Source organism: Metopolophium dirhodum, chromosome 1 (genome assembly GCF_019925205.1).
Source record: "Metopolophium dirhodum isolate CAU chromosome 1, ASM1992520v1, whole genome shotgun sequence".
Lineage (NCBI taxonomy): Eukaryota > Metazoa > Arthropoda > Insecta > Hemiptera > Aphididae > Metopolophium > Metopolophium dirhodum.
In genome coordinates this window covers 124,472,725-124,500,480 of record NC_083560.1, presented here as the reverse complement: position 1 = coordinate 124,500,480, position 27,756 = coordinate 124,472,725, and the positions used below count along the sequence as shown (strand labels likewise).

At 27.2% G+C, this 27,756-nt stretch overlaps 2 protein-coding genes across 2 annotated transcripts; one reads left to right on the top strand and one right to left on the bottom strand.

Moving 5' to 3' along the window:
• The first annotated feature begins 2,643 nt into the window (after positions 1 to 2,643).
• Positions 2,644 to 11,150, top strand: LOC132953624 (cilia- and flagella-associated protein 44-like). The gene is given in 11 exon segments (XM_061026000.1): positions 2,644 to 3,092; positions 3,169 to 3,274; positions 4,584 to 4,618; positions 4,714 to 5,077; positions 5,142 to 5,324; positions 7,233 to 7,628; positions 7,706 to 7,895; positions 7,989 to 8,299; positions 9,987 to 10,400; positions 10,478 to 10,615; positions 10,989 to 11,150. Coding segments are annotated over 11 exon segments (2,748 nt in total).
• Positions 11,151 to 18,443: 7,293 nt separating this feature from the next.
• On the bottom strand, positions 18,444 to 27,369 carry LOC132935729 (uncharacterized). The gene is made up of 12 exons (XM_061002344.1): positions 26,935 to 27,369; positions 24,527 to 24,617; positions 24,255 to 24,388; positions 23,938 to 24,191; positions 23,657 to 23,868; positions 23,306 to 23,569; positions 22,907 to 23,244; positions 22,222 to 22,847; positions 21,900 to 22,165; positions 21,533 to 21,766; positions 21,185 to 21,416; positions 18,444 to 18,950 (listed from the first exon to the last, which is right to left on the bottom strand). The coding sequence occupies exons 1-12, from the start codon at positions 27,000 to 27,002 to the stop codon at positions 18,568 to 18,570; spliced, it is 3,102 nt and encodes a 1,033-aa protein (XP_060858327.1). The 5' UTR covers positions 27,003 to 27,369; the 3' UTR covers positions 18,444 to 18,567.
• Positions 27,370 to 27,756: the final 387 nt, after the last annotated feature.

The window sequence follows — 27,756 nt, the reverse complement described above, 5'->3', positions numbered from 1 at the left end:
AATGACTGTGTGGAAGTGAAAATTCAATATTAAAAAATAGGTCAATATAATATTGTAAGCTATAAATGTGTAAATTAAGTATTTATACAAAAACAAACTATATAGTTATTAATAACAAATATATAATAATAGGTATTAGTTATGACTTATGACAATATTGTGAAAGGTGAATTAACGGTGTTTTTAAGGTGTTATATACGTGATATAAAACTTATAGTAATCGCAGAATTTGTAAACTATTAGTTATTAAATCATAATGTGTAAACAATAATGCATAATATACCTGACAAGTGTTATCCTAAATTACATTAGGTAACTATAATAATAATGGCAGAAACAATTTATTTTAAATTATTGATAATATAATAAAAATGATAATGATTAGTTTAAAATTGAATATAGAAATGTACGAATAGGTAGGTACATAAAATAATATGGTCCCGACTCCCGAGTATGCTTATAACGGGCATTATATGTATGATTTGGTGGCTTAATTAAATTATATTAATTGTATTTAGACATTAATAATACAAACATGCAATAAGTGAAGTGAAATAATGTTGAATATTTCTTTATTAATATAAAAAAAATATATATGGGTACATTCTATATATCTATATATATATATATACGCGTTAAGGTACGTTTTTTTCTGCTGCGTCAAGCAGCCTGGTCTGACAATATTTTTTATAGACACCACGGCAAGAATCTTTGAAGAAAATGCATTGATACGGTTTGAAGCAGCTGCTGGTAACTGATAAATGATTACACTCAAATTTACTGATATAGATAGGTACCACATTTTATACATACATCGGAAGTGACGGTTTGGGTACTTGGCCTATACACTGAAAAATATGTGTTTAAAAATTAATTTACTCAAAGAAAACAATTGCTTTTAGATTGCTGAGCCAAAACATAGTAATCTGTATTTGTAAGAGCCAAAGAGTCCGTGTATATAAGAGTGTGTAACCACTTAAAATGTTTCTGAAATTTGATACCTAGGTTATCCAATACCCGAGGGTGTGAATCTCAAAACCAATTTTTTTAATTTTTAATTCTAATGGATTTGTAAACTCATGAAACTTGAATATTTTATTTTCTGTATAGTTTGTCAATGGTCACAGAAAATGAAATATTTATTATAATTGGATATAATTGTTGACCTGTATATTTTATATTTAGTCGATATCACCCAAATGACTGTGTTAAATATATTATGACGTGTAGTTTACATTTAACGGAGTAAATACTAAATCCACTAGCATTATTTCATTTGTCACGAGAAACGCCGTGTAGGACCAGCTAGTAATAAAAACGTAATAGAAATATCGGTTTATATCATACACACAATTTCATTATATTAATAACTAGCTGATCCCGCTGGCACTTCGTTGCCCGTTAAATGTACCAATTCTATATGACTCAAACTTTGTTCAATTCGTTATTTAATATTTGGTGTATGGTGTATGGTGTTCAAAATGTATCTTACCTTTCCTGTTGTCCGGAATAAAAATTCTGATTCACAGCAGTATATTATCAGGTAGGCAATCTACCTGCGGTAGATCGCGGACCCCGTGCTGTTTGTACGTAAGTGTATGATTTAACTCTAAAGTATCAAAATTGTACCAAATTTGTCATTTTTACTTAATTCCCCCTACGGAGGATTAATATAATCAATTAATACAAAAGCCTAACGCAACCGTACTAAAATCCGATGAATAAAAAACTTTTTAAATTAGCCTATCTTCTTCGCAGAAGCCTAATCTACACACAAACATTCATTTTTATCTATACTAATATATAAAATGATAGCGTTTGTTTGTATGTTCGGGATAAACTCTGAAACTACTGAACCGATTTCGAAAATTCTTTCACCAATACAAAGCCACATTCTTTGTGAGTGTCATAGGCTAATTTAAAAAGGGAAGTGGTTACAATCAAAATTTTTGTTTTTTAATATAATATATAGATAATTGTATAGACGTTGTTGTTGTTTTTAGCCATGTCGCCAGGTGAGCACTTAAGAGACCATAACTCCGGAACCACTTATCCCACAGCGTACAAACTTCACAGAAACCATCTACATATCAATTTTTATATGTTCTGAAATTTTTATCGAAATCGGTTTGGTGGATCTTGAGTTATCAAATTTATTCAAAATGTACACTTATTTTTATATATATAGATAATATTATGATCGTACCAGATAGATAGAGCCATTACGACTTCGGTGTGCCTTAATTGCCTATCTAGGACGCCGTGTGATCATAATTTCATAATATTATACAAGACAATTTGTATTACCTATTATCAATATTAATCATTTTACCTAATTATTATTAATGGTATATTTTAACGTATTAATATTTCAATGGGTGCTAAAATATGTTCCAATGAGTAACCATATGTTTTTCTATTAAATATGTATGAAATGCTATAAATTAAAACTAATAATCGGAAGTAGTCGATGTACATATTCGGCGTATTTTATACGGCCTATGACTCTATTCGCTAAGCAACAGAACAGCATTGTTAATATTTAGAATTCTATTCTTTTCTCGGCCTAAGTATAACCGTATTGATATATTTAATATAAAAGTTGTAAATCTTGAATTTACCAAAATCTCTTATCGTAATAAAATGAATGACCACCTTCCTGAACTAATTAAAAGTGAAAGGTTGATGGATGAAAATGAATTACAACTTCAAAGTATTTCATCAGATAAAATGGAAGACCCAAAAACATGTTTGGAAGACAAAATGATACGGGAGAAAAACCGAAAAACATTAACCTTAGCTAATATCGAAAAAGAAAAAACTAGATGTTTATTAAGAGGGTTAAGAGAAGAGTTGGAACAAGTTTTAGCCAGCAACAAGTTACTACCAGAACCATTGCAATTTTCTGATGACTATTTTCAATTAGATGAACGAATTCATAATTCAATTATTAAAGAAGAGCAATCGAAAATGGATAAATTACAGTTATCACTAGCATTCGATTATGAAAAGAGCTTAATAGGTCTTAAAAAAGTCAAAAATTATTTCGTCGCTAACATTTTAACCAATAACTTTGAAGTAAAAGCAATTTTGTATGGAATTTCAGCTAACAGATTTTTTTATATTTTATTATTTTCTATACCTATGTTTTAAATTTGATATTTACAGGGCAGATGTAGGAGTCAAAACAATATATCATGAATTACAACCTAATAATATATTTATTAGTTTAATAAATGAGTTTATATCTAAGAAACACCCGAAACGACGGTAAGTATGTAGTTAACAATATTGTATTGTTATTTTTTTTTTTCGGTGCATCCAAATTGTATGCCAAAAAAATAAATAAAAATTGTAACGTCCATATTGCATGCCGTCTCTTGGATAGATCTATCCGAATTGCATGCCATATCTTAGAGGGGTATGTCCGAATAAAATAACCAAATAACATACAATTCCACAGAAGGAACGGGCTTTTGTTACATTACAATAAAATATATAAATATTGTAGAAGGTGACACTGTGAAATGTGAATAATAAATATGAAATACGACTATTGTAGTTTAGGGTAATCAAGTGAATGTATTTTACATTTTTACATAGTATTTCAAATAAAAAATATATTATATGGGAGACGGAGTGGCCGAGCGAACTAAGACGTCGATTGCGACGCGCACCATCGCCGTTCGAACTCGGCCACGGTCGGCATTTTTCTGCAGGCAGTCACGGTGTCCAGAGAGAGAGGCCGCTATCCCTCACCCGGGCATGACAGATACCTACTGGTGCCCAATTAAAAATTCTGCCAAAACAAACACACACGTGTTCAAATCTTACAGTAACTCTCCCACACAGTTCCACAGGCTAATGACCTCAGTTGTAGAAGCCTCAAACCCCCCAAAAAAAATTTAAAAAATATATTATATATAATAAATAATAATAATATAATAATAGTTCATAATAATAAAATATGTTAATATGGCAAATATATATTGTATAATAGTAATTCTAATACCAGAAACATATTTTATGGAATACTAAAATAGTAATAGCATTTTGTAAAACAGTTATTACTAAGGTGGGAATAGCTTAAAATTATTCAGGGGCCTAAATTACAATGAAAAATTACGTTACAATATAATAATAATAATAATAAATTTAAAAACAATAATAATATCCTTTGTAACAACCATGCATATAAGAGCATTAAATTTTCATACATGCATCTTTAAAAAAAAATTAGGAAAGTGCAAAAAAAGTTTAAGTTGTAAACATAAGTGGTTTACGGTGGGCAATTCGGACAGACCCTCTAAGTCCTAAGAGATGGCATGCAATTTGGACAGACCCCTCTAAGAAATGGCATGCAATTCGGAAATTTTTTTTGGCATGCAATTCGGATGCAGCCATTTTTTTAAATTTTTTTTTTTATGACCTCCAAAGAATTTAGAAGTTGTAATATATTTTTATCCGTAGTACACATTTAACTTTTAATTGGCTTAAATATGTGATCATCATTTTCTTTTTAATAATCAAACACAAAATAGTATTTGCTTGACCAACTAATAAATGTATACGCTGCAGCTAAGTCTATAGAGAAAATAATAGTCCCAGACTTTGCAAGGTTTACAATTTTTAGTTAACTGTGTCAGTAAAAATAACAAATAATTTAAATTATATTTAAATTAATTAGTACTACCTATTATTATGTTTATGTAGAAGACGTGAAATGACAGTTTTAAGCAAACCTGCTCCCAATCTCATACTTGGGGTTTCTGAAACAGATATATTTCTTCGAAATGTACGAGAAAAGTATTCGTCTTTACCAAAGAAAATTCAGTTTGCCATAGATAAGTTTGCTGCAAGAAAAGATTTTGAAAATCGGCAAATTCTTAATATTCAAGACATGTATAAAAATAAGCCAGGTGAAGATAATAATATCGAAGAAGAGGCATTACTAGAAAGTACTCTGGATTCTATTGGTTTTTTAAACTTGAAATCGGGATCACATTTTAAAGTGACTGAAAATTCAATAATTAAAATGGAAGATACGTTTGAAAATTACATGGAAGTTAAAGATAAGGTTAATTTTTCATTATTTAAAATATTTATAAATAGATTTTGATAATTTATATTTTCTATTATAGATACACATTATGAAAAAAACTTTTAATGAAAAAGTGTTTGATCTCAGAACACAAAAAATAAGATTAATACAGGAATACAAACAATTCAAGTTTGATATTAGTATGATACAAAAGGAGTTAAATGATCCAGAAATAATAACGCCATCAGATTTCCCTGAAGTCCTAATGGATGAATCTATTGATGTAAGAAATATACTCCATAAAGCTGTAGTAAAATATTATTATTATACAATTTTTGCATTATTAATTTTTAATTTTTAAAGTCATCTTAGCTATAACCACGGTTAGGTTATAAACTTCTAAAGTATAAATTCTATAGTTACTATCCATCTTAAGTATCAACATTTATTTATGTTTTTAATACTGTTTATCATCAGTACATAGTCAAATAGTTGTGTCCTATAATAAAAGAGGCGTCTATAGGTAGATACTGTACACTGATATACATTTTATACAGTAAACCCCCATTAGCCATACTACCATACTTCATAGATAAAAATGATACAAAAATAAGTACCTGATTAAAGTCGTTATCGCGTCAACCGAAATCGCGTCAATCGACAGATTTCTACCAATAAAAAATTAATGTTTTTTTTCTTCTATAAAAACGCACTGTGATTTACTATGTTTCTAGAGTTGTCATTTTACGGACAAATCTATGGTTTTCATATTAAAATGTATAGGTGTCCCGCTTTGAGTAAAAACTGTTATGGTCACTTTGTAATACAGTATTACCCAAAAATACTCACTGAAAATACTAAAATATTATTACAGATATTCCCACATATTTCCATGATGTAAATATTCATACTAATTTAAAGACGTGTGCAAATAGGTATGTAATCAGGCCCGGCTCAAGGGGTAGGTGACATAGGCCCACACCTAGGGCGGCACTTAAGCAGTACCTTAGTAAGAGGGCGGCATTTTCAAAATATTGATAATATTATATTGTTAGGGGCGACAAAATTTGATTTTGCCTAGTTCACTGTTTTTGCTTGAGCCGGTCCTGTATGTAATAAATTGCACCGATAAGATATTTGATGAAAACATGTGATAACAATATTTATTATTATTCGGTCGTTATATACTGTTCAAATGCTATATTATAAGCGCTAATTTTTATGCCATATTATTACTTATTAGCTGATATTATTGTTACGTAAATATGTAAAAAATATAGGGAATTTCGCTAATACCTTGAAATTATTGACGTTTTACCCAATATGTCATAACAACCAGTGTCGTTATATAGATGAAGCAACTGTAGTTTCATTTACATTTTTGGCCAATACCTACGAAATTATTTTTTTTAGTTTTAATTGATATTAATTATAAATTAACAAGCTATAAAAAAAAATCGTTTTTATGCTACCACTGATATATAGCGGTGAAACCGGGAGTTCCAGCGGAAAATATTCGGTGAGATGGTAAATTTTAAGGAGTGTCGGTTCTACAATTCACGATTTTCCGGGGTGTAAATTCGTAGCTGAAACTTCCATATTACAAAGTGACATAGACCACACAAAAAAAAAGAATTAAATAAATTTAGTTTGTTTCTCAAAATATTTTTTTAAACATAAAATGTTCTTAAATCGAAGTTTTACTATATTATGTGTTCAGTGTTCACGCCGGACTTATGTTTATTCTCAAACGTCTAGTCAGTTTATTCTTGAGTAAAATATATATGTCCATTACTATAGACAAATGTATTAATTTGAATTTATCGATACACAACTTACACAAATTTACAAAAACGTACCTTTTTTCATCTGGACATAACTCGTGTAACTAGGAAAAAGATGAAGGACACAATTTGGCGTGTTTAGGACACAACTCGTTTACAGCTAATTAGTATACTAATTTAGTTGAGGTAAATTCTGGCTATGAGTAGCTTAAATATAACATAGTTATAAATTATAAGTTACAACAATATAATAATAATAATAATAATATAATACTATACTTTATTACTATATAATATTGTATTTGTAGCACATACATAGGTAGGTAGGTACTCAGATACCTACAGGAAATAGTAAATACGTACATATCTATATATAATTGCTTATAATTTTTATAATTTTATTTCAGCCTAGCTTAATTGATTCGTTTGAACCGATTTATCACTGTGATCCGATGGATTTGATTTTTAATCCCGAATTAAGCCCTTTGTATAAAAATGCATATTTTTATGAAGAGCCTACTCGTGAAGAAATCATTATGCAACAAATGAGAATTGATAAACTAAAATACAGACATATGCATTTGCATGAAACAATGTTAAATAAAATCAAAATGTTTGATGACAATCTATTTAAATTGAATAAAATGCGAATAGACGTTAAACTTGAGATTATATTTCTTGATTTATGGGCTACGACGTTAGAAGAAGAAATGCTAGTTTTGTACGATTTTGATTTACTTGAAGATGATCTTTCGTACAATGTACATATTAAAACAGGAGAACAAAATGATAAAGCTCAACAAGTAATATTTTGTAATAAATGGCTACCTACCTATTAATTAAGTATTGATTAAATATAAAAGGTAATACCTACTTATAGATACAAAGAATTCAAGAAGATATCAAATATTTTAATGATATTAACATAAAACAAACAAATATGCTAATAGACAATCAACATACTTTTGATATGTGTCTAAAATTGGAGAATAGCGGTTTTGCTAAACATCTTAAAAAAATATTCAATAAGAAATTGAAAATACCCAAAATTAAATCATATGATGATGATGGTAACATAATACATTAATTCATTATTTATTTTTATATTTTTAATACCTAGCCCATTGTTATCGATTTTTCATGCGCATACACTTTTGTTATAGATATTTCATCGTCTTCATCTAGCGAAAGTGAAGAATCTGAACCAGAATTTAATAACGAAAGTGGAGAATCCATAACGGCAATGAGTCGAGTACCAGTGTTTGATGAGAAAGTATTACCGATAGGCTGTGATCCAAAATTATTTAATACAACATTAGAGTTGAGATCTAAAAAATATGAAATTGAACAAACCATAGAGGATAATAAAAGAAAATTGGACGCGAGTAGTACACATCTGACTTCAATTTACGTAGAACTTGATTTTATTGAAGATGAATTAAAACAAATTCAAAATGAACTAGAAGCATGTCAGGTTAGAATTATACTTTAATAATTATAATTACCACATATATAAGCTATTTTAAGTCCACGCATTATCTGTATATTCACACCTGAAAGAATAGGTACCTATACCTACCTAGTAAATGTGACAACTACTCGATAATATTGAATTGAGTCCCTAATACTGAATGGAGTCCTATGAAAACTTTTTGACCGTCGGAATTGAATCAAACAAGTATTCTTTAATTCTTTGAGTTGAGTGCTTTCGCCCTGATCCAGGAGACACCATTTGGAGGTTGGCCGAGTAGACGCCTAAATGTGTAACTATACTTTTTAGGATAGGTTCATCACACTACCGATACACTGTTTATGAACGATAAAAGAACAACAGCTTTCCTTTTAATACAGCTACTAATATAATGAATAGTAAGCAATTTTTTGTCACACACTTTATGATTGGGCACATTAAAATTTTCTAAGATCACATTATTTGAGAATTGTCACATTATCGTCGTCCGTTCATCGTTATTCTTTAGCCGCTATCGCCATTTATACATTAATGTTACAAAAATAAAATCATGAGTCTATTCTTCTAGGTGGAGACTATTTTTGTGTTTAGTTTTTTGACAACTTCTATGTACTATATATTATAGTAAAAACTACACGACATGATACGTCATACTCAGGGTCATCACTAGGGTTCGGGACTTCCTGCATATGCATGTTTTTTTGTAGTGGTCGTAGATTATTTTAGGTAAGTTCTAAATTGGTTTTATAAAATGGTGAAATTAAATACAAAGTTTGAATAATTTGCATATTTTTACATAATTTCGTCATATTTTAGGAAAAGTGCATATTCAAGTGATTTTTAGCATATTTGAGCACATTTCGCATTTGTATTACTATATGTATGTACAATTGTCGGAAAAAATAATATTTGGATAACATAAAAAATATATCTTAAAATCTTAAGAAATATTATGTTTGGGTACCATAGGTTAAATATTATTTGAGATTTGGGGAGGCTGAAGCCTGAAACCCTACTATTATTTGAATAAGCTTAAAAAAAGAAAAAGGTTTGGAGGGCTGTTAAGTTGTAGGCTAAATCCTCCCTGTTTGCGCATTTGGTATGTAAGATTGTACGAGTCTCTTTGTGATAATTATCAAATCATTATCTATTTGACATTAATTATTGTATCAGATATAATATTATAAATTATATAAATACACATTTTTTTTTTTAGTACATTCCAATATTATTAATGGTCCAACATAAGATTCCGACAAGAATCATCTTAGAAATGAGAAGTGTTACCTACTCTGATTCTCGCGTAGAAAATGGTTTTATTTTTATTTATGCAGAACAATTTGGGATTATATTAGGTATACAACTTTCAATAAAAAATATATAAAAATACCTATACAATAATTTTCATATACAGAAAGTAATCCCATCAGTTTAAACTAGTAATAAACTAATAACTAAAAAAATGTACCTATTTGTTAAGTTGTGTCAATGTTCCCAAATCTTCAGCATTCAGGTCTTTGATGTGTACACTGTAGGTAAGTAGGTACATGAGTATACTTGTAGTATACTCAAGTACCTATGTACCTATGTTAGTATACATATTATATTTTTGATGATTATTAAAAATATAATTTTATTTAACTACTTATAATGGTGGACTTATAGATTTTCATGATTATTTAAATTATAGATAAAAAAACAAATGAAACTAAATGATGTTCATACCACAATTGTACTATATAAATCTCAAATTACTAAAGCTAAATCATTGAAAAATAGTATCTTATTATATGGAAATGTTATACAAGATCTATCAAATAGAGCAGCGGAATTAAAAAAAGAGGAAAAAGAGATAATAAACATTTTAAAAAAAGAAAAGTTATGTGCAAAAAAGGATCGCATTGAAATAGCCAAAATGGAGAATGATTTGAGAAATATTAAAATAGCCATTAAAGATGAAATGATAAAGAAATTTAAAACTGTAATAAATTGGAGTTTTTTAGACCAAATGGAAATGACCATCATCGATTACATGATTATTAAATCGAAGTCTGAAGCAAAAGATTCAAAGGAACGTTTTATTCGAGAGTTAAAAATATTAGAAGTATTATATAATATTAAGGAATAGCCGTTTAAGATACATTTTAAGTAGGTACTATTTTAGAAATTGTTTTGTTTCAGAACAAAATTAGTTCACAACGAAAGTCAGTAACTGACTTATTAAAATCAAATACTCGTCGAAATAAATTATTAACAAATGTTCTTGAAAACATTAATAAAATACGACGGTATTTGGATATGGACCAAGAAAGAATTACGGTATTTATAATATTGTTTCTAATAAATACCTTCATCAATTTAGCTCACTATACTCGTAACGTGATAAATTTTTAAGTGGGTGGGGGGGAGACTCCGGGCTATAGCCTATAATGTTTCGTGTACACAAAATATTTTCTAAAAATGTAACTAAAAAATAATTTACTGTTGGTGGGGTAAACGAAATTCTCCATAGCCCCCCCCCCCTCCACATTAGGTATACCCCGATGTAGCTCACATATTTAGTATCCAGATTTTTAATTAACTAAAATGTTATCCCATTATGTACCAATATACAAAACATAATTTAAGAACCAACAATAATAAATAATAATAATAATAATTTCATAGAAAATATTTAATTTCTAATCTATAGAAAAATTTTCAAAATTTATCAATGGAATCAACAATTACTTCTGAAATAGCTACTATGAACTGCATATATGATGGATTATTAAAGATGAAACAATCCCTTTGTGAACAATTAGATATGCATAAATTAAAATGCAAAACGTTCACAACTCCTATAATGCAATAATATAGCCCAAATGCGATACAAAGTCAGACAATTTACGATCATCTATACCTGCTATACAAGAGGAAAGCGAAGAACTTGATTTAAATACTATGAAAAAAAGCTTTTTTTTAATAACTATTTAGTATTTAATAATTAAATACATCTTTGTAAGTATTTGACTTAAAAACTCATAGGTAGGTAGTTACAGAATAATACAATTTACAAATTTAAATATTTATATTATTAGAACATGGAAACTTCAAAATAATAGGTACCTATACATATATAAAATGTACATGCGCTAACTAACAATGTCATTATATTAATAGTGATCTCGTCCACTATGTAGATAAATAAAAAAATAATATGGTAGGCAAGGCTGGGGAAGTTAATGATTTTTTTTAACTCGGTTAAGTCAAAAGTTAATAGATACACACTTTTTGTTAATTTTTTATGAAGTTAAAATAAAGTTAATTTGTTTATACAACGCTAGCATAGGTACTTTATTTTTTTTCAAAACTAAATTATAGACTTTAGTGTTTATAACACTAGTTAACTAGTTAAGTTAAACATTTGAAATAAAATTAACTTTTTAATTCGTTAATACCCAGCCTTGATGGTAGGTAGGTACAGTGGCGGACTGGACGCCGGGAAGCCGAGAAAATTCCCGGTGGACCGCTGTTCGTATTTGAATAGGTAACTATCAATTATATCATACAATGCTGTACCTATACGAATATTGTGATGTTTGCAGTTATTCGTTTTTGAATTACAACAAAATAAGAAAATCATTCCATGACTCATGAGTAGGTAATCGTTATAGTTAAAGGGTGAATATTCAATACCAAAAAAAAAATCAAATTTCAAACGATCATAAAAAATTGATTTGTCTTTCGGCTATCCGCCGATTTAGAACGTTATGCCTTTTTGGCTGAACGATTAAGAACACTTAAAATTAACAAAGAACATAATATGGCTGACCCAAAAAAAAACCCATAGGAAAATGCGATTGAGAATGAATATACGTGCAACGTTGCGATATAATTTATTTGGCTATTGAATGATTCAGTAATATACCTATACCTAAAACAAATATTCTTGAAAAAAGTCATAAACTAATAATTATAACTGTATATATATATATATGGGCACATAATAATATGTAATATATAATATGAATAAAACATGTAAAATAATATGTAGAACTTATAAAAAATATGTAATATAATACAGAATAATTTTTTAAACATGCTCACCTTCATTTATTCTGATTTTTAGAATTTTTAAGTAGGTATACCTGCGAAGACCATATTATTTTCAAATTTCTGTTAATTATGTACTACTCAAGGAGTGCCTTGTGGCGATACAAACTTCAATTTTTCAAATGAAAATCCCCATATTTAGTAGGTGATTCTCATTAAAATAATTGATATACCTAAATAAAAATTCTAATAAGTAGTTTCTGAGTTATTAAAATGTTCATACTAAGAATAATAATAATCTTTAAATATTGTTTTACAAAATATAAACTATACCTATGTAATATTAAATATAGTATTCATCATACTATTAAATCATTTTTACAAATTATTTATATTAATAGATCAGTAGTAATTATACTAACATTTTCAAATCATTAGCTCCCAAATCTACTTAAACTATAACCATAGGGCATAGACATATTATTATTATTCTTAGTAACTTGACCCTGTTCTATCGTAGCTATTTTCAACAATATTTCTTCTTGAGTTTCAATTTGATAAAAAAACGATTGAAATTTATAAACCTAATTATAACGGAAAGCGATACCTAATCAAAAATAATTGAATACCGCAAAACAAAACAATATAACGATTAGGACGATTAGGTAAAAAAATATATTATATGTATAGCATTAAACAAAACATAACGCAAAACGTAATTTATTATTAATAGAATATCATTAAACGAAAAATATTCCATCTATTACAGTGACCCACTTGTAACCTTCTGTACAGAAGAGAGACGCCCACTGCTCACCTTTTTTTGCTGCTCAATGCTCATATGAGTCCATAAGACTTTGTAATATGGATGTTTCACTGTACATATTATTTAACTTTGAAAAAAAAACTTTATTTGATTTTTAAATTATTATAATTATGGCTATGAATATAATGCAGTAAAAAATCTCGTTTAATGCATTTTAAATCTAAACAATTTTACGTTATGATGCAACCTACATATATCCTAAAAAATTTAGTTTTTGAAAAATATCAAAAAAAGTGATAAAGAATGAAAAATTGAAAAATTGACAAGTGTACAGTTATTGGCACTGGTATAGTTATTGGCACTACCATAAAACAATAGGCACTATGAAAGTGTTTTATTTTTAATTAGTGAGCATTTTGACTCTTAATGATTTTTTTTATATATATCTGGCTAAACTGATCATGTCGTGTAATCAAGTGTTCCCGATGATAATAATTTATCATTAATTTAGTTATTATCAAAGTTTTCAGTCGTCTCAGAGATCTCGAATATTTGGTAAGAATTTACTGTTATTATTAGTAGACTATACTTAGGAAATAAGCTTTTAATTTAGTTGTAACTACTCTAAGTACTAGCATAATGTTTATTTTAGTTCTTAAGAACATTTTTCATCAATCAATATAATATTCAATAATTTAATTTTTATTATTTTTGAGAAAAATTGGTATGCCAATAACTAATATGTACATATTTGAATTTTTTGTTATTGGCACTTACTTTAAAAAGTATAGAACCTGAGTAAAATTTAACTTGACTAGTCATTAAATATTACTTATTCTGAAATAATAATTATTGTTATTAATATAAATGCCAAAAAAAAGGGAAAAATTTTCTCAGTCAAATTTGACTGCTGCTGTTGAAGCAGTAGTCAATGAAGGCATGTCAAAAAAGTCCGCAGCCAAAAAGTTTTCTGTATCGAGATCTACATTACAACACAGACTTAAAAATCCTGACAAAAAAGTATCATGTGGACCAGCTCCAGTATTATCTGAGGAAGAAGAAAAAACACTAGAAAAATGGATACTGGAAAGTAGTTGGAAAGGATTTCCTCAAAGAAAAGATGATCTTTTAGTTAGTGTGAAACAATATCTAGACAAAAACGAGCGAACTACTATTTTTGAAAATAATTATCCTGGTAATTTTGTTATGTGAAGTACATTTTTATATTATTATAACAATTTATTATTCTTTTTATAGCTATTATATTGAATGGTAAAAATCTTTCATGAAGCGTCATCCAAATATATCTGTCAGGACAAGTGAACATGTGACAGCTGCAAGTGCCTGTATTAGTGAACAGGATATAAAAAAATGGTTTGAAGGTATTAAACAGTATTTAAAAGAAGAAGGTTTATATGATATATTGAGTGATCCAACTGGATCAGGGGAATCAATTTTATTTATATGTAACTCCTGCCAAAAAATTTAACCAGCACACCAATGTGGTTTATATTTTTAATTTAACATATTAAGATTTTTTTACATGTACCAACTACCTACTTATTTAATATTTATTGTTATAACAAGGTTCTATGTTTTTTTTAGTTTATTGAGTTCTCAATTATTTTTAAATTTTGTTATGCAAATTAAATCATGTAATTGTTTTTAGTTTATTAAGTTCTATATTGTTAATATTATTAAATTTTGTTAAGTATGAAACTTAAATAATTTAATTGTTAACTATTAAATTTGAGAAAATCTTAAGACTAAAAAGAGTGATAAAACATAAGACTGTTTTAATTTTAACCAAATAAATATTTTAAACTTTGAAATGTACCTATTTTATTATTTTTTCCTATTATAATCAAATACTAGTTATTTAGCATAGTTATAATTGCTGCTAGATGTACTAATTTTAATTTTTTATAATAGGCATCTATTTGACTCCTAACCACAATACAGTACTACATATTGTGATTAAATAAAATATTATGAATTTTAGAATGAGTTACCTAAGTGGAGTATATAGGTAGTTAAATAATAATTTATAAAATATCTTTACAACACAATTTATTAGTTTATTAGTTATTTTATTAAGAATTATAAACTAAATATGTAGATTTTCCTACAGTTAGGTAGGTTTAAACTTTGTTTGGTGCTTATATATGTGTTTTTTAATTATTATTCACTATACCTAAGTAGTAGCTACTATCTATCTATAAAATAGTATAAGTAGGTAGTTTTATTTATTAATTTAACCAAATGAATCGGTAAAACTATTAAATTACATATATAATTTAAGAGAATGCCAATAACAAAAATTATGAAACTCTAGTGTACAGTGTAACATTGTAATGGATGGTGTTAAATTTGAATTAAATTATATAAAATAATTGTATATGAGTGTGTATTTGATGATATTATTGTGATTAAAGTAATTTATTTTACTTTTAAGCATTAGTACAAAAGTAGATAGTATAACAATTACATTTGAAATTGTAATTGTATGTATACCTATAATAGAATAATAGGTATACTCTAACATTTTCATTTACCCTCGAATAATATTTTTCACTGAAAACGAAAATACTTTACTATAGGTAATAGATATTCTTGGTTTTAATATAGGGTATATATTAGGTATATCTAATTTTGTTCTAATTTGAACTTACATAATGTCTGTAAAAAATAACTAGTAATAAAAGTTGGAAATTATAATTTATACTTTTAACTTTCCGTAGAATGGGCATAACCTGGGTTACTTTGATTTCGTCTGGCTACTTTGATACACTTGGGTATATTTTTATTCACAAGAGTATCATGATGATATAATTTTTTTTTCATAAAATGGGGTTACTTTGAAATCACATTAAGAAATATAGGTATCACGACATTGTGTAACTTTGATAGCATATTAAAAAGATTGATATTTCTGAAGATAATATCAGAAATTTAAAATTTAAAACTTAGAAAAATTGAGCACAACTAGTTGCAACTAAGATTTAATTTTGAGAGTTTTACCGTTAATACCACATAACCACAGGAGTTATCCATAAAATAAAAAGTAAAATTGTCATAAAACAGTAAAAAATTATCAAAGTAACCTCATTTTACAATACTAAATAATTTGTAAATTTTTAGTTTGATAAATGTTCAATATTTGAAATTGAAATGCTTATAAAAAAAAACCTTCCATATGGATCTTTTTTATTCCTCAACTTTTATTATTACAAATTATAAGGAACCTTGTATTAAATTTTCGTGCTTTTTGACTCAACGAATAAAATGTTATTGGCATTTATAGAATTATATTAAAATAGTACAAACGTTTCTGTTACTTTTCTTGGTAAAATAATTTTGTAGATAGATATATTTTTAGTTGGTAGATTAGATAGGCTTAATATTATATTAAGACCTAATAAGCTAATATAGCTAATATAGCTAATTGATATAAAAAAATAAGGCCTGTTTAGGTCATAGAGTCCTTATAATATATCTAATATATCTAATATAACTCATACATCTGCAGTCGTAAATTTTATTTAAATATTTAATATTGATACGTAAATATTAACAAACGTTTTAAATCATGCCAAAAACATATTTTTTGTGGTAAATTGAAAATGTATTAATGGTTAAAAACATTAGGTATGTATGCATTAAATATCTGTTTTATTTTAGATGAAGATGATGAAAATCCAGTTAGATATGCATTATCAAAGTTGTAATGAAAATATAAATCTTTTTAGTTGGAATAAAATAATTTTGTTTATTATTGATTTATTTTAAATAGAAATGGAAATATTGAAACAGTGAGATCATGATCATGTGTATTACTGAACCTCAGACAAAAATTTGAGTGCTTTTTGAATTTTATTTTGTTAATTTAAAGTAATTTTTACTATTGTTTTATATTTTATTTACAATATATCTTACATGAGTAGGTTAGGTTAGCTTAATTTTTTTTATTCTTAATTACTCATGGTGTGTTTAACTAATTTATGCCAAAAAAATAATTTTATTACTATATTATAGTAATAAACTAATATGGTAGGTGGAACAAATTTTAAACAAAATCGTGCATGATATTATATGTTATATTATTGATTAGGTATTAATATTCTTTTTATTTATTATTAACTTATACCTACTAAATCAATGCATTTATACCTACTAAATCAATGAATTTATACAAGTTACTAGTCAGTGAATAAAAACCATAAAAATAAATCTCAAGTAGTTTTAACGGCAACCCAAAACATTTTTATTTCAATTTACATTTAAAAAAAAAAAATAGTAAAAATAATTTCTAAATAATATAGTTACTGATTATATAATGTTGAAAGTTAGGAGCTTACTTCCCGATATAATATTTTGTTTATTTTCCACAATGAATTTGAGCAGAGAATGATACATTTATGGATGAAGCTAATGCTCTAGTGTTACATTATAATATTTAAAACTAACAAAATATACACCCGATGTTAAAAAAATTTTAATGAATATTATTTTAAAACCAAGATCATACCGAGATAAAATGCAGAAGTAACCCTAAACATTATATTACTTTACAGTAACATTGTTGTAAAACTTAGATTACAAAATTTGGCACTAGCCTCTAAAAAGGTTGATATTATAAAAATGCCATTCAATGCATTCATAATTCATATCTAGTACAAGTGTAAAAATATTGTATAGCAACTTTCTTAAATTTACCGTTTGAGTTGGTATAATAATTTCTTGTGTAATAACTCAAACTGATAAAAAAAAAACAGTATTCCATATTTAAATAAAATTATGCAAGTTTACACATCTATACTCAGCGATTTTAATTAAAATCTATCATAAAAACATGTGTACAAGATTATTATAATGTACAGAGGAAATTCACAATAAATCAATCAATTTTATTTAGAATATATTAATTAAAATGGCTATGATGACTGAAATTCAATTAGTTTATAACTAAATTAGAATATTCTCATTCAATACATTAAATTGTGTATTGCTACTAAGATTGTTCATACATAACATTGTTATTGCATACATTCTATAAAAATACATAATTATTATCAATTTCCTAATAAACTTAAGTACCTATATGTAATACTTTATAACATTTTAATACAGTGTATAAAAATAGATAAAATACAATAATATTAATTAATATGCATAAATATGGATTATATTACTTTATATTTGTGCTTTTATTGTGAAATACCTTACATTTTTAATTAAATAAACATGAAGTTGATCAAACTATGTGATTTTGTCAGTCATTGATAAAAATGTGTTTGTAATGAACCATATATTGCATAAAGCCATAAATTATATAGACAAAAAAAATAAAAATATAGGTACAATATATTGACAAATAGATAACATCAGTTCCACAATACCAAAGGACAAAACATAAAAATAGTTAACAAATATAATCAACAAAATTTAAATTATAGGTTAATTTAAGGATTTAAAATATTTTTTTGAAAAAAGTTTTAATACTTTTAGACTTTGTTTCAGTTACATTTTTGTTTATATTGGAATCAAGGACACTTAAGGTATGTTGTAACGGTCCTGAACTTCGTTTATTTCTAACTGACAGTGCCGTTTTTATGAAATCATGTGTTGAACCATTGCATGTAGTAAGATCAGATGAGGAAGCTCTTCGATTTGATTGGGAAAGGCTAGAGATAGATTTTAGTTTGATGTTACTATCAATACCACCTGCTTCTAGGTTAATTGCATTTGACTTTGATTTCAAAATAAGCTCTTTTCTCTTTTTTTTACGTTTTTTTTCAATTTTTATATTTTCTCCGTTGTTGTTTCGAATTAATAAATCTTGATGAGTGGTTCCTAATGAAAATATAAAAAATTTACAGTTTAGTTAATATTTGTTTTGTCATAATAAAATTAATGTAGTTTTTATATAAAAATTAAAATACCAAAAAACATTTCTTTAAGAGTAATCGTTAAAAAAAAATGAGATATTCTAATTGCTATAATAAGAATGTCTTCAAATTTTTAACATAAAAGGACATTTTTTAATTAGATTAGGCATATTTTACAAAATAAATAAAAATTTTACAAATTTGAAAATTGTTAATTATTTTTAAGAATAAATGATAATATTGAATAACAATTTCAGAGAATTAAGTCATATTTAATGACTAATTTCCTTCTTGAAATTTTAATGATTTTGTTTATTTTGGGTTTACTGTTAAAATAAATATGTAAATCTAAATATTAAAATAAATCTTCTAACCAAAGTAATGTATAAAATATTACTACTCACTAAATAATATTATACTCTACACAACTACACACATAAAATAGAGATTTTACAGTATTTTGTTACTTTAACAGACACTCTTTATTTGAAATTTTTTTTTAAACTTATGTAGACAAGTATACTGAAAAAGGGGATCAAGGTAGAATTTGGTGGTCAGACTTAGTTTTGAAGTTTTCAATTTTGCTATTTTGTTATTTTGCACAAACGCAATTTTACCACACCATTCATAATTTTTTTTTTTTTTATAAAACGGTTTTTACTCTTTATTTTATGGAGGAATTAGATTTTGGCCACTATGTACTTACTTTTATATTGTACCAACAAAACTGAAAAAATTTTAAAAATATTTATTTTTTTATTTATTGATATTTGTGTAATAAGTCTGAATAAAAAAAACCATCCAACGAGAGGTCCTTAGGACCAGACCTGTTGCCTATCCAAAAACAATTGCAAAATAGGTATTATATCTTAAGAGGACGTACACGGATATATTTTATCTCGATTTTACAAATACATAAAATGGCAAATTTTACACTCAGCAGATCAAGTTTAGATCCGTTTTTTAAAAATTAGAATGAATTGACTTATAAAATAAGTATTTTAAAATTGTAAATTGTTTGTACATCTTAAAATACTCATAACTTGCTGTAAAATTAAAATATAATAAAAAACCTAGGAGATGCCCTAGATAAAAATCTTACCTTTAAGTTTTATAAGAGGTCAATACATTCTAATTTTTTAAATTAACAGAGCTAAACGTGATCTCCTGAGCTTGAAATTTGTTAGTTACGCACTTGTAAGACGTAGATAACAAAATATGTCCGTATAACGTCCCCTTAAGTCGCATCCACATTAGTAAAAATCAATATTTGTTATAGGCCAGGTATGGCAAATAAGTGGCACGGGAGAAATTTTCGATGGCACCCGAGAGACTTCCATGTTTCTATACATAATTATAAACCTTGCAAGCAACGGCATATTAACCAGACATAAAAAGTCTTTGAAGCAATATGAAGTAAAATGTTTCTAACAATCAATAAAAATTGATTTTTTTAATAATTTTTTTTACATTATTGTCATTAATTTTTCATTTATATATGGTAAAAATCTCAATGTTAACAAAATTAATTAGTGGCACGGCTGAAATTTTTTTTAAGTGTGTCATAAATTGGTACTTTGACTAAATCCTATTTGCCATCCCAGTTATAGGCGGTGGCGGCACGGTGCGCACCAGTCACAAGATTAAACTTAAACAGCAAGGTTATTATAGCTTATAAATTAAAACGTTACTGCAACATGACTATGTGAGCTATTCTCCAGTTTCATGCAAGTTGTAGATAAAAAAAAATTTATATAAAATATAAATTTAGGTAAATATAATTATGAAATTATGAAAAACTAAAAAGTAAGAATTAACTAAAAAATTGCACCCCAAAAAATTTTGCGCCCTAGGCACGTGCCTAGTTGGCCTATGGGTAAATCCGCCTCTGGTTATAAGCGGTAAACTAGAATGACGTGTGAATGCGTAAAAATCTAAAAATAACAAACTTCATTAGGCCATAACTTTGAAACCAAGTTTGACTGCCAAATTCTGACTTCACTATCGTCTTTCATTTACCTAACTACATAAGTTAAATAAAATACGTAAAGTAACAAAGTTTCCAATTTACAATCTTAAAATAATTTTTCTCTTTAAAAATGCATTAAAAAAAATAGGGTTTGAAACTCATGTTCATTATAAATTATTATACTATTATAATTTATAATATTTAAGTCACAACAGTAAATATGTTCTTACCAGATGAAAATAACGCTTCTTCACTAGGACGTCGATGTTTCTCTTTAATATTTGATGAAATATCATTAGTAGACTGCCTACGTGCGCCCAATCCTGTATTAGAATTCTTCCATTCTAATTCTTGATTTTTCTTTCCTATAATACCTGTTATTCTGAGAAGTATATATGTTGATATTAATAAACAAATTATTCCAATTTTGAGGGGATTGCTTTCAGGAACAATAACTGAAAACTGCAAACAAAAATACATTTTAACATAAGAATTTGTCGCAATTATAAACATACAACAACAAATATTGAATAGTATAATAAACTAAAATTGAGATTAAAATAAATATAATTAATCACCAAATTTAAATTTTCTGTTTCAGTTTTTAGACAGTGGAGCGAATTTTGAAGTGAAGCCACTTGATCACTAAGAAATTTTATTTCACCATAAATCTTTAAATCCTGTTCCCTTTTCATTCTGTTTTCTTCAGTTAACTCCAAAATAGTACGTTGCATATCATCAACTTGTTTCTTATAACGAGTACTAAGCTCTTGTAAATATTCACCACTGAGAGACATATTTCGTTCTAAATCCTATAAACAAAAAAGAACATTTAAATAATTTTGATTCATAAATATTTTATTTAGTTTTAGTTTTTAAACTATTTATGAATTAACTATATTATTAACTATAAATGCTTATTAAATTGATTATATTATATATTACTTTAATACGATTTGCTAGGCGAATGAATAAAGATTGCTTGGTGTTTTGTGATTGAACTGAAGGTTGTACAGTATGATGTACTAATGACTCTGCTGCTGTAGGGTTACATTTGTCATTATCCTGTTCTTCAACTTCAAAATCTTTGAAAAAACTATCAAATGTGTCTGAGGGTGGTTCAACTATTGTTCCCTCATTTGTAATGTTTGTTTCAATATTATTCTGGAGTTCAGAATCTATGGGTTTTTCCACAATATAACTAGTTTCAACTGAAAAATTATGAAATAATTAGGTGAGAATTATATTAAAAGCAGATAAAATATACATTGAGTGGAACTTGGAATAGGAACTTCATTTGTTGAATTCAACTCTGTATTTGAAGATGAAGATAATGTTGCATTTTCATTAATAACTGTCGCAGATTCTTTAACATAATATTTGTTTGATGATCCTGGATCTTCATCTGAACTTAAAAATGTTTTGGTTGGTAATATTTGAGAAATTATAGGTTCAATATAACTAGACAAATACACTGACGATTTATTATCATCAGTTGTATCAGAATAGGATGTATCATTTTTTGATTGCTGAGGTTTTGTAGTACTATTGTTAGAAGTTGATTCATTTTCATCTGGAATCGATGCTTGTAGATTTATTATCAAGTTGTCACTAATGTAAACACGTTTTGCCTTATTTAATACAATCTTTTTGTGCACAATTGCCAAAGTATTACACAGAGCAGCTATTCTAACACGTGGGAAAAGTGAAAGGATAAAATTTTTTCTTCGATCACTGATCAAAGAGATTTTCCGTTGAGATTTTTTTTTTATTGTTAAAAAATCTAATCCATATTCTACACACGCATCACTATTCATTATTGTATTGTGGATGTACCTATTTTTATACATCTCGGTTAAATGATCTGCTTCGCAACTAATAGTGTCAAACATCCTATTAAAAAATAAAATGATTTAAACTCTCATAAATAAAATTGAAAATGTAAAACTTACTGTTTATAAAATGTGTCATTACAACTGTGGCAGACCATAATGTATCCCGGAGTAATACATTTTGATAACTGAACTTCTGCTGTTATATTATCAATGTTATCATTTAATGTATAATTAGAAAAATGGTTGGTATTTTTTTGCCTAATATCTAAAACATCTGCAGCTATTTTAACAATTGACATCACTGCAACACGGGCACTGTCGAGCAATGTATTTTTACTATCCATTGATTTATTTCGGTTATTTTGGATTTCCTCATTCAACGCATCAAAATCATCATTATCTTCGTTTTCTGCAATGTTAATTTCCAATCCATTTTCATCTGATCTTTCTAACACCTAAAATTAAAATTACAAATGTATTATTTATTACATTTTTAAAAACTTCTAATTATTATACTTCAATTTCTGATAATCCATATGCATTGAATACTGATATTGGACAATAATGTTCTTTTCCGTAGTGTGAATTTATCTCAACTTTAATGTATTTGTTAAATTCATTTTCATCTGTTGTATTTAAAATAAAACCTTGCAATATTCGCACATCTTCTGCCACTAAATTAGCAATTGGCGTCCACACTCGTGCATTCAGTCGAGAAGCAACATACACTGAAAACTCTTTTGGCGTAGACGAAAACAGTTCAAAGTTTGCTATTTCAATCTTAAAGATAAAATAATATTATAATTTATACAAGACACAATGATAATAATGATATTATAATTTGTGGACACAATCATTTTTACATACTTTTTTCACTTGAATTGCTTCACATAATTCAACAACAAACCAAGTAGTACTTTTACATAAATTTAATAAATATTCATCAGAAGGTTTTGTTAATAATAAGTGTGGATATTTTGCTTCAGGATTTGTAGACACGACTTTGGCACCACATTCGGGTGATGCATAATTTTTTTTTAATATTTTCTTATTGTGGTTATATTTAGTTTCGTTAGTAGCTGTAAATAATAATTAATAATGATGATTAAGTTCGATAGATGCCATACAAATTATTTATTTTTTCATACCAGGTTGTTTTTCAGCTTCTTCTAATTGTTTTTTAGTCCACTCTCTAAAAGACGGAATATCTTCATTTATGGTAGCATTGCGGACTGATGTACTTACATCAACAGACTGAAATTTACTTTCTTTGAATTCATCATCATCTATCATATGAGTTTTAATGGTAATATAATCTTCGGCCAAATTATCTTTGGTTATAAATTCTGAACTTGAGTTAAAATTATTTGTCATTAGATTATCTTCTATTTCGGAAACTATTCTGTAAAAAATTATATAACAGTTTTAACAAAATAAAAATAAAAATAATTAAAAATGTAATCACCTTTTATCAGTGTCAAGATTTGGTTGTATTTCAGTAAATATAATATCTTTATTACATGTATCCAAAACATTTAAAATACTTTTCCACCTATACTTATAATTGAATGTCTTTTGAGCAGCATTTTTGTCAGTATTCTAAACAAAAATATACATATTTTATTTTATTTTAATAAATATGAATTTGGTTAAGCTAATTCTTGTCTAAACTAATAAAGCAATAAATTAAAATGTAGTCTTTTGATAAATAAACTAAACATATTTGAAATTTCTTACTTTGTGTATAAATATGGTTGAAGTATTATCATAGCCCAATGAATTATAGTCACTTTCAGAAATATTTCCATTTTCAGCAATTATGGTTGGCCTGAAAATATTTAAAAAAATTTAATTAGTTAAAATTTAATAATAAGTCGATTTTTCATAAATTAATGTAGTTATATTTTTTGATTTATTATTTATTTGCATGATAGAAATAACAATACCCTATCTCAAACAAGTTGGTACCACCAGTTCTTATAGGGAAGTATAGCCAGACAGCACCCGTTTATCACCTCCAACGAGTTGAATATCTGAGTAGTAATGCCACATCATTGTGCACAAGTCGGCCGGTGACTACCATTCTTATTTCGGAAAGGGTATAGGAATATGTCAGCAAGATATTATTTTTTTCACATTTTCTGTACATTTTGTAAAAATAGAAATGGATTACTAATGAAACCTGGTACTATGACGCACCACTAAAACTTTAGGGCAACCAAATGCCCCTGAATTTTCTAAAAGTAATGAAAGAAAAAATAAGGATATTGTATAATTTAGTGAGTGTTCCATTTTTGTTACTATAGTAATTAATAATATACAATACTATATCAATATCGGACATTAAAATTATATTTTACGTATAATTTTTTTAAAAACGATTGCAATTTTTAGGATCTCCTGAGATTTTTCAATTTAATTTTAATTTGGTTATTTTCTTATCTTCACAAATCACGAATGATGAGACTTTGGTGTAACCATGGATAATTTCATCACGGTGATATTGTGTGAGCAGACAACATACAATTATATTAGAATTAATAGTAGGAACCTATTATTTTCTAAATCATTTATTTGAAACAAAATATGTTTGTAACTTATTATTTGTCTTTCACATTAGTTAAAAATTATATATCCTGGTTTAGCCCACAAGTAATAAGCAAACTATGTTTATATGATTTATTATATTAGTTTATTGTTATACATTTTTCAATGATTATACAATACCTACAACATAAGGTTTTTTTTACAATATTTTTTTATAGTAAGTATGCAATTTAATTGCATACTTACATTAATAATGTATTAATTACAGTAAGTATAGATAAATATTATCTTCATCTATTTTAACTTTGAGTTTTAAAATTATAATTTTTTCTGAAGATAGTACCTATTATTGTATGATTAAAAAAATATTTATTTCACAAACTTTTGATGTAAGTATATTATGTTTGGTTAGTAATTTAAGTTTAAAAAATTGAGACTCATAGACAATTATCTATTCATATGCTATTCACAAGGGTATATTATTGCTAAAAACATTAGTAGGAAAATAGGTAATAGTTTACAATTTTTTTACAATTATCATAATGAAGTAATTAATAAGAATAATAAGACCACTGAGGTTATCTATGGCATTCAGTGAAATAGTATTTTTCATGAAATGGAACCACTTATTTACACTTGTAACCTACCTATTTAATATTTTTAATTTATTACATCAAATGGATAAATATTCATGAAATCTAAATAATAACATGATCTTATCTTATTATAAAAGATTTTTTTTTATAGGTATACCTATAATTTTATTGAACTAGGTAGATATGTGGTGCAAATTTATTTTTTCACGATAATTGATATGCTATTATAATAATTGTATTACAGTACCTAGTACTACATTTTATAATTATTACAATATCCTGTAGTAAAATTATTAAGGATTTTCACATCAAAACAAGACATAGTGTAACCGTCAAATTAAGTACCTATGTTAGCTGGTCAAAATCCAACATTACGAAACCAGCGACAGAGAAGTGTGAACAATGTGAATCAGAACATTTAACATGTTAAAATGCTTCTGTTTAATGTAGGTAACAGTCATTGCCATAATGCTATTCATTTAAATAATAATAGTCCAACAATATAATATTAGAGGCCTGCCTGTGAGCGCTCATGTCTAAATGAACGGTTCAAAGTGTATACGATAAGCGTAAGCACTAAAAGTAAATAAGCGCTCATGTCGAACGCACCCATAATAATATAATATTAATATATTTAAAAAAACTTGTATGATAAGATAATATGATGTAGTTATTTAGATTTTACAAAAAGTTATCGATATGATAATAGGTAGATTTAATATATTAAACAAGATGTAAAATTATGGTTGCTAATTCATGAAATGGATTAAACTTTTGTCTATTAGGTACATGAACCTAAGTTCGGCTTACGCTAAATGGGTGTGACGTATATATATAAATACATAATAAGTCTCTAGTCCAACTTCCTACTGAGTTTTGACTATTCTGCCTTTATAAAATCTAACTCTCACGACACACGCATCAACAGAAAAGTTATTGATGAACATTGTGTTGTTCAGTGTGGCACGACGATACAATTTATTAGTATTTATTTGGACTCACATTAAAACACTGATGACGATTAACAGACATGAGCGTCTAATATCGAAGCGAACGCGGTCGAAGCGCATAGTGTTTCGTAATTTCTGATGTCGGAAGCCGGACAGCAGGCGAAAACGACAAACGGTTTCAGCAGAATTCCAGGCGCCGACGTCGTCCGACGTCCCGATTTTTTGATCTGGTCAGCTGGCAAGGTTGTACGAACGAATCCAGGAACCGCATAGCAGTTGTCGACAGAGAGCAGATTGCGGAAACGAACTGTTGAAACAATAGGAATAAAACACCGTTTGCCACCGCAAAAGGATGATGAATAAATTAAAAAATAAAACGTAATGTAGCGTTTGAAAACCGAAATCGTTCTTATCGTCGTGTTAAATCTCGGAATACGTTTCGGTTGATAAGAAACAGTAATGTCGTCCGGCGAGCGATACCACAGCTGCAGCAGTTGTACGACGACGTGTAGCATAGGCGGTGGTAGTCGGGTGATACGAACTGCAATGTAGGTAATTATAATATAATTATAAAGGTATTAAGGTACCTATTATTAAGGTATTAAAGTATATTTAATATTATAATGTCCATGAATACCGATAAACCTGGAACCGATAATTATTTTTAATATTACTAGACCGGGTTTTATATCATGCTAACGTACAAAACAATAAAGTTCAATGTAAAAATTTGATGGTGTCGATGCATATCGGTTCAAAATCAAGAGCATTCGAGAAGTTACAAGCGTGACGTACTGACGTGCGAGTACGACATACTATCGACACGTACTTAGGTCACAGTCCACACAGTAATAAAGTCACAGTATAAAGATTA